The sequence below is a fragment of the Phalangium opilio genome, unplaced genomic scaffold, assembly GCF_054372755.1.
Source record: "Phalangium opilio isolate 3A_F unplaced genomic scaffold, DU_Popi_V2 ptg000045l_1, whole genome shotgun sequence".
In the NCBI taxonomy this organism is placed as follows: Eukaryota; Metazoa; Arthropoda; class Arachnida; order Opiliones; family Phalangiidae; genus Phalangium; species Phalangium opilio.
In genome coordinates this window covers 8,061,651-8,069,797 of record NW_028324168.1, presented here as the reverse complement: position 1 = coordinate 8,069,797, position 8,147 = coordinate 8,061,651, and the positions used below count along the sequence as shown (strand labels likewise).

The window sequence follows — 8,147 nt, the reverse complement described above, 5'->3', positions numbered from 1 at the left end:
TTAGTTTTAACTATATACTATTACAACTTCCGTTATGTTTAATTAACGAAAGTTTTAATTTCGTTCAAATTAATTGTCTCTCTCTTTCATCTTTTTGAAAACATTACCGGGGGGGGGGGGAAAGCACGTATGTTTCTCGTACTAATTAGCAAATTGACATAATTGGTATTTGCTATAAGGGGAAACTATAATCAAAATTAAACATCTGTGAAATATTGAACACATTACGTAATCCTTGAGAAGAAAAAAAATATATTTTTGAACCTCCCCTATTAATATTGCAACGTTTGATTTTATCTACTTTAATTAACCTATTTGTGTTGTGTGTAATTATTCTCTTACCCTTTTTTAATCACGGGGTAATTAAATTTTTCATTTAGGTTCCAAAAAAAAAAAATGTTTATAATTTTTTTTTTTGACAATAAAAAAAAAATTCAAAATGTCTGCATGTACGAAAAAGCACTGAAGTGATTTGGTAATGGTAACTTAATTGGGAAAATTAAATGCTTAAATTTTTAGATTAAATTAATAATTAATTTTTTTTCTCAAATAGGAGTAGTTTTATTTTATGTATGCTTTGATTTTGGTTATCTTGGTGATGGATAAGGTGCTTTGTTTAACTAAAAAAAATCTAACGGGTTATTGGTTAAAATCTACAAATTCACAGGAAATAGAAGGAACTAAAGGGTTATTCAATAAAACACACAAAAATCGGTAAGTTTTTAAAACGCAGTTTTGTTTTTATTAATAATTTTTAGCAAAAAAACACTTTTTGGGGGGGGGGGTTGATTTTTGTTGTCCCGTCCCCACAAATCCATTCATAAATATTGACACAGTCACTAGCAGGAAAAAACAATGCGCAATTAATAATTATAATTTAAATAGTTTATCAACTTTTTTTTTCTTTAAACGCCAGTTAATTATTTTTTTAAAAAATACCAATCCGGCAGGAAACACGTTACCGTATATTTTTACGAAAAGTGACAAAGTCGCTGTACAAACGGAATTAGTCTTCTTCTTTCGTTTTTTAATTGTTATTTAACATTGTTAATTACTTTTTTTAATCATCTCATCTCATCTCGTAAGGCAAAGTTGTTCGTATATAAATTCTCCTTTAAGTTATTCAAATCTCTTAGGCACGTCAATGGCTTTATTTTTGGAATGTTTTAATCGCGTTTGTTTATTAATTTTTCTCCCTTCTTAAATTCTACTTTTTTGTACTTGAATCTCTCTATAACTTCGAACTCTTTGGCACAGCGGCCAATACATAAGCGCTTGTCATTTAAAATGAGCTAACGGTTGAAAGTAATCGTCTTCCGTTAACTGTACGTCACTCTTTAGGCCTTGTGCGTATCTGAAATTTGATTGTATAACCTTCGTTACGTCATATTTATAAATGACAACTTTTACCTTGTTTTGGACGGGGAGTCAATTTTGACCAACCACTGATAAGGTAATCGTCTATGCTGTTGTTGCTGTTGCAAGTTAACACTGGCCCTTCGGTTTTCCAATTCAGCCATTATTATCTTATTGGTCATTTCACGTAACTGCTCACTGCTGGGTCTGTTGGGATGACGCGATTTACCCTCGTACACTTCATATTCTGCTGTTTAAAAATGGGTTTCAACCAAAACCCTTAATATTCTTGGAGATATTTAAGTTAATTCTTCACCCTAATTAACTAACCTTGCTTTTGAAAATGAAACGGTGTGTCTGATGTTCGATGATCGTCTGGGCTGTTGAAAACAAAGGTACCAAAAATACCGAGTAAATAAACCTATCTTGGAATTAGGCTAAGGTTATCTGAGAGACTAAAGTAAAAATCCTTATATATGCCTTTAGCTATCAGGGGGGTTAATTGGAGATTTGATTAATTGAACGATCGTGGCCTAAATAGGAACGAAAAAATGTTGGACTACTTGGAAGAGAACCTCGTACTGTGCCGGTGTGGGAGGAGGTGGGGGACTGTCCGGTACGTCCTGTAGGGTTGGCCTGTACGGCATGGAACTGAATGTTTGAAGTTCTCTCGACGTGCTGTATGAACTTTCCGTGTCTGATTCGCAACCTGGTAGACGAAAAGTAGCGTACGGCGTGATGTCGTCATCATAATCTAAGTCAAAGGTTATCGTTAGACCATTCTGTTTTAGTCTTCATGTCGTCTAGAGCCAAGAACTACTTCATGAACTTGGACATGAAATATTTACTCCTCAAACTACGGTTTGTTTATCTTGGCTCCGGATCTATTCATCTAGACGACTATATCTTATTTTATTTCAAGAAAGGTGTTACTCAACAGATTGTTTGATCCAATGGGTTATGCTCCATTTGCTGGGTGTTTAGTTTGTCCTGTATATTATGCGTTGATAATCTCTTGGGTCCACATGTGTGGTATAACGGACCGCCATCTCTCTGGTTTGGATTCGTTGTAGGGTCGCCACCTTTTTTAGAGGCTGGTTCCGTTTGGGCTATGTGGTTTGTTCGCATACGGTCAGGAGGATGGTCGTAGTCCTCTAAACCTTGTCTCCGCTTATAGCAGACGAAAATAGCCACCGCTACAACCACTGTTAAGGCTACAAAGGCGGCCATGATAGGGAAGACTAAGTTTATGTCGTACCAGATGTTCTGATGGCTTACGTCCGATAGGACATTCATTAACGTGACTGGAGCTACAGTTCCTAAGAGTAAATCTAAAGTCAGCCATCAAGGATTGTTCCAAAAATGTATCATTTACCTCCTTTAGTATCCAAAGTAGCTACTTCGTACTCTTTTGCAGTAAAACCCGCAGAATTATGCGCAGTTACCCTAACTATGTACCATGTCCCTGGTAACAAGTCCGTGACGATAACTTGATCTTGACGGGGTTGTAAGTTGTTTGAAACTGTCCTCCAATCGGTGAGTTGCATTCTTTTATAGCGTAGGATGAATGACTTGATGGGACATCCACCGTCAATCCAGGAAAGAAGGTGAAGGGTTAGAAATGTGGTATTGACTTCGATGAAATTATCTCTGTACGCAGCTATGGGGGCTTAAAATTGTAAATCGTTAGTCATTTTAAACCATACCACCCGCAAGTACTTTTAACTTACGATTTCCTTCGGTTTTTGCTGAGATGGTTTCACTTGGTTCACCCTCTCCCCATTTACCGATGGCGGTAATGTAAAAGAAATATTTTGTCCCGCAGTGTAAATTTTCCAAAGTGCATCCCGTGTCCGATGCTGGTATGGATATCTCTTCCCAATTGTTCTTTTCCTCGCGTTTATATCTCATGACGTAACCTAATTTTTTTCCACATGTTAACTCTTTCCAATAGGCAAACATTGCTAGACATTACCTTTCAACTTTGATATTTTAGCTGGTGCTTTCCATTTTATATCCAATTGATTTGAAGTCGCTCTTATGACGTTGATGGCTCCAGGAGGTGCTAAGACTGTAAAAACGGCGTTAGAATCTCATGGTTGATGTTCAAACACTTTAAAATATTTACCTTTTTCACCAGCCTGCCTAGCTAAAAATTAATACGAATTAACCATTTAAAACCGTGCACCTTTTACAATTAGGTTGTAAAAACGATTTGTACCTTTTACTATGACGCTGTACCCTATTTCATCCACACCGTGTTTGTTCTCAACCCTACAAGTATAGTTGCCACCGTCCTCCGAAAGGACGCTATTGACGATCAAGGTTCCATTAGCTGTGACGCCCGTTCTGGGTCTGTCCATTACTAATATAGAACTGCAATGGATATTTTTAAGTCCTGTATTTTACCCACGACGTTCTGGTAAAAACTTACTTGAACAGCCATTTAGTTTCTGGTTTTGGTATACCAACTGAGAAACAAGGTAAAACTAGGTCCGCTCCTTTAACGACAATTTTCTGCTCCGAAAATGACGCGATTCTAGCTTGAACTACGAACAGAAATAAATAAGTCGTGGTAAAGATTCCACGTTCACTGTCTGTGAACGTACTTGTCTCAGAAGTGACTTGAGACATGACTTTGGTCTTTTCACTTTGTCCAATTTTAGTTGATGCCTGCACCCAAAATTCGTACCTCTTTTTCGTTTCCAAAGAAGTGACGTCATAGTAGAAGACGTTACCTGGTACCACGTGTTCCTTGACGTCCTATTATGGTACATATGTGTTGAAACGTTTGACGTTTGCATCGGAGAGTAAAAACTTACTTGATCCCCGTCCACGAATTTGCGTTCGTAAAGGGTGTACTGTAGGATGACACCGTTTGGTTTCGTTGGAGGTCTCCAACTGACCAGTATGGCGTCTGGCTGCGAAGGCATTGCCTTAACATCTGATGGTGGCTGTGGAACTATTGCGATGGTTATTCAAGGGTTTCTTCAATAAATTAGCAAGTACTCTTACTGTCTTCAAGGGTACGGCAATAGACGACGTCGCTACTTATTCCCTCACCCCGCCGTGTGAAGGCTAACACAGATATGCTGTAGTTGGTGTATTTTTCTAAACCCTCTAATGGAATTTGATTGGACTTTGATTTGACTGTGATTTCTTGTTCCTCAAAGGCTGGATGGAATGTTAATTACAAGTGTTAGCGTTAATTTCAGATATTATGGACGTCTGGCTTATTACCACTCCAAGATTCGGAAGCTCGGAACAAAACTTTATATCCTTGCAATATTCCGTGCAAGGCATCACTTGGTGGAGGCTTCCAAGTAACTTGAGCGGTAGTGGAGGACGACGCTGCGCATTTTACGTCCCTCGGTGGATGACTTGGAACTTTAAATTACACCGTAAGATGTTTTTCTTTAATTACACTCATCATTGAAACTCCCATCTTACCATCCTCCCAAGTAGATCCACTAACGGTGTCCGATCTGGGTCCGGCACCTTGATTATTGTAGGCCTGTACCACGACGTCATATGTTGTAAACTTCTTCAACCCCCTGAGCTCAGCTTCAACGTAGTTATCGTTAGGGTTATTGATCTCCACGGTCTTGTATTGGAAGGGCTCCGTGTTGTTTTTCTCCTTGTAGCCCACGTAGTATCCCCTTAGTGGTCCATTTTGGAAGCGTTTAGGTGGTGGCTATAGTATTTTGGGTAATTAATAACTGGACAATGTTTAACAAGATGAGGTGACTTACGCTAAATTTCACTTTGATTGTTTTGGAACTGGTAGCTTCGATAGAAATGGTTTCAGGGGGTGCTTCTGGCACTGATGAACAATAATAAGACATTTAAGATGAATATTGTCAAACTCTTCATCAAAGCAGGACTTACCTTCCTCATCTGTAGTTATAAGTAACGGTGAGCTAGGTGACCCCATCCCTATAGGGTTACTGGCCAGTATGTACAATTCGTAAGGAGTAGCTGGTCGTAGGTTACCAATTTCTGACGTCGTTTCGGCGGGTGGTATGGTGGCATTGTGTAGGTCTGAGCCTTTACCTTTATGTTAATTACCATCGGGTTAATTACTTATAATTTATGTACTTCAAGTACTTCGGTAAACTCTAGTACCTGTTTCTCTATACCTAATTACGTAATTGGTAATTAGACTGTTTCCGCTAAAAGGTGGTTCCCAAGAGACCCTGACGAACCGGGAACTTGTTCCCGTTATCTTAACGTCACGTGGTGGGTCAGGAGCCTCTGTATTTAGATAGGATAGAAATATAAAGTATTTGTTGATTAAAGGGCTCCTTCGGACCCTTAGACACATGGCCCCGCGGATTTCCGAACCCCCCTACCTAGCCAGAGAGAGGGAGTGTACTGAGGAAGATCGTCTATGAAGAGGGGATGGAAATACGCGGGGCCATGTGTCTAAGGGTCCGAAGGAGCCCTTTAATTACAAATTTTTACCTCTCCGAGTGACGTATGTCACGGAGAGGTTCTAATTTCGACGTGTCTGTGTGTCTGTGTGTCTGTGTGTCTGTCTGTGTGTCTGTGTGTCTGTCTGTCCGTTGTTACACCCACGTGACCGCGTTCGCAGTTTGCAAATCGGAGCAAACGTATATTCAATTTCCAGACCGCATTTACAGTCCCGGAAATTGTATTCGACTTACAGGCTATTACTCCATTGCCTGTTTAACAACTCTGTTCATTTGTCCACCCCACATGGACACTAGTCTGAACTTATTGGCTTCTAAACACCACCATCTTCTAGTTTTTCGCCCATTCCACATGGACGGACACCAGTCTGTACTTACTGGCTTCTAAACACCACCTCCTTCTCGTCTTTGTCCATTCCACATGGACACCAGTCTGTACTTACTGGCTTCTAAACACCACCATCTTCTATTCTTTGTCCATCCCACATGGACACCAGTCTGTACTTACTGGCTTCTAAACACCACCATCTTCTATTCTTTGTCCATCCCACATGGACACCAGTCTGCACACCTGGCTTCTAACACCACCATCATCCTTAAGGTTAAGACATACGCGGCGATCGGCTAGGGTTACGAGAAACGTCTAGCCTTCCATTGACGGGGTCTTCCGCCAAGGTTCACGCAATTGCGATGTTCTTATCCATAGCTGCGATTCGAAACCCTTATATACTACCTATTTGAGTAAGGCGACGCAACGGGCGTATGCTTCATTTCAAACGCCAATATTAGTCAGGTCTCTCAAGAATGTTTAATTGTTCTTTTTTAAAACGATGTAACGTTCAATAAAGCGAATAACTAACGAAGAAAATATTAAATATTAATTATATTTATTTTAATATTTAAGATAATCTTGTTTCTCAATTCAAAATTAATACGGAAATGGTTAAAAAGCAGTCTATGTTATTGTCTGTGTGTGTCCGTCCGTTATTACACTAGTGCCGCAGTGCGCTGCGTTAGAAGTTCGTTTTGTTTTGATGTGTAAAGAAATCCTACAGAACCATAATATTCCCTTTATCCTTAATATAAAGTGAATATGATGAAATATTTTTCGTAATTATGATGCATTTAGTGCTTTGGTGTCTTTAAAGCTCTGTTTCATTTTAATATTCCAAAGAGTTTTACTAATATTATTATTTGAAATGGCTGTTTATAAATTACTAAAGCTATACTACATCTGTATATAGAATAATCCTTGGTTTAGTAATTTTATGAAGAAAGCTAAGAACTAGACTCCGGCGGGTATATCTTAGTGAAATATAGAGTAAATAATTGAGGCCTGAGGTGATGTAAACTTTGGGTTTTGATTTTCGTGTCTGAAATGAAGAGACATGAACGGTTCAGAGTGAGCCGAAAGTTAAATACACTCTTAAATAATCAGGTTAAGATTTTATAATAGAAGAAAAGATCATGTTGGCAATTAGATTAGTAGGGCTAAGCTACAGAGTTTTTATTCTCTTTATGGTGCGCATTGACTATCAGTGCGTCTAGCTACAATTTAGCTTTGGTATTATCATAAGTTAATTATTTAACGTTAACACTCATGTTGGCAAACTAAGAATATTGTTTAGGTGAGACGAGACGATAGTGTTTACACTGCTAACCAGTTGTGAATGTAGCTATCAGAATATAGGGTAAACAGCTGAAGCGTAGACTTCATTTCCTGTTCTTTTTGCCATTAACTGATTTCCATGGGTCCAAGATTTATCCTTATTGGATGTAAAATGTCGTCTGCTTTACTGTATATTCGCTATGCTTGGAATACTGCTTCAATATTTCGAAAATTTTTACTTCAAAAAAGAGAAATAATTCCATATCTAGGTAAATAACTTTGTAGTAGTAGACCTCTTGACTCGGAGAGGTAATATTTTGGTTTTCCCAACTTGTTATTGTTAAATTAACGAAAAAAAGGTAATTTTAAAGTTACAAAACGCTTTTAAACCTTTATGTAACACCCCTCACAACCTCACTAAAAATATTATTTTCTAAGTTATTGTAATCTTAGAATGGCCAAAATTCACATACAAACTGTTAACACCAAATATTTTTAAAGCTTGCAACTGAAACTATGCGGAGCGCCCCTTAAAAATTAAACTATAAAGGTCGTTTTAAAATGCTTCCACCCCTTGCAATTACGCCAATCTAAAAATGAACTCTCCCATTATGAGTCACATTTCGCTAATTTTCTTTCTCCCCCCCCCCCCTTCATTTCTCTTAAACAATTTCGCTCTTTAACACGTTGCGGGTTTGTTCCAGTTCGAGGTAGACCACGTTGCAATTATTCAAAATTTTCGTGAATAT

The 8,147-nt window shown here is 38.4% G+C and overlaps 1 protein-coding gene across 7 annotated transcripts in view; it reads right to left on the bottom strand.

Moving 5' to 3' along the window:
- Nucleotides 1-717: 717 nt before the first annotated feature.
- Nucleotides 718-8,147, bottom strand: part of LOC149677245 (cell adhesion molecule Dscam1-like) — a 106,152-nt gene continuing 98,722 nt past the window's right edge. For 2 of the 7 annotated variants that reach the window (XM_089838276.1, XM_089838278.1), the window contains 19 exons: nucleotides 5,482-5,610; nucleotides 5,245-5,409; nucleotides 5,109-5,179; nucleotides 4,807-5,050; nucleotides 4,597-4,743; nucleotides 4,372-4,530; nucleotides 4,179-4,318; nucleotides 3,966-4,119; nucleotides 3,791-3,905; nucleotides 3,578-3,732; nucleotides 3,485-3,505; nucleotides 3,332-3,427; nucleotides 3,087-3,275; nucleotides 2,732-3,025; nucleotides 2,295-2,675; nucleotides 1,939-2,110; nucleotides 1,687-1,736; nucleotides 1,411-1,606; nucleotides 718-1,354 (listed from right to left, as the gene is read on the bottom strand). In XM_089838276.1, coding sequence (XP_089694402.1) covers nucleotides 1,279-1,354; nucleotides 1,411-1,606; nucleotides 1,687-1,736; nucleotides 1,939-2,110; nucleotides 2,295-2,675; nucleotides 2,732-3,025; nucleotides 3,087-3,275; nucleotides 3,332-3,427; nucleotides 3,485-3,505; nucleotides 3,578-3,732; nucleotides 3,791-3,905; nucleotides 3,966-4,119; nucleotides 4,179-4,318; nucleotides 4,372-4,530; nucleotides 4,597-4,743; nucleotides 4,807-5,050; nucleotides 5,109-5,179; nucleotides 5,245-5,409; nucleotides 5,482-5,610 — 2,954 coding nt within the window. In that variant the 3' untranslated portion in view covers nucleotides 718-1,278. Of the gene's footprint in view, nucleotides 1,355-1,410; nucleotides 1,607-1,686; nucleotides 1,737-1,919; nucleotides 2,111-2,294; nucleotides 2,676-2,731; nucleotides 3,026-3,086; nucleotides 3,276-3,331; nucleotides 3,428-3,484; nucleotides 3,506-3,577; nucleotides 3,733-3,790; nucleotides 3,906-3,965; nucleotides 4,120-4,178; nucleotides 4,319-4,371; nucleotides 4,531-4,596; nucleotides 4,744-4,806; nucleotides 5,051-5,108; nucleotides 5,180-5,244; nucleotides 5,410-5,481; nucleotides 5,611-8,147 lie in introns of those variants that run through there. The other 5 variants (XM_089838277.1, XM_089838279.1, XM_089838280.1 and 2 more) reach the window with 5 other exon arrangements.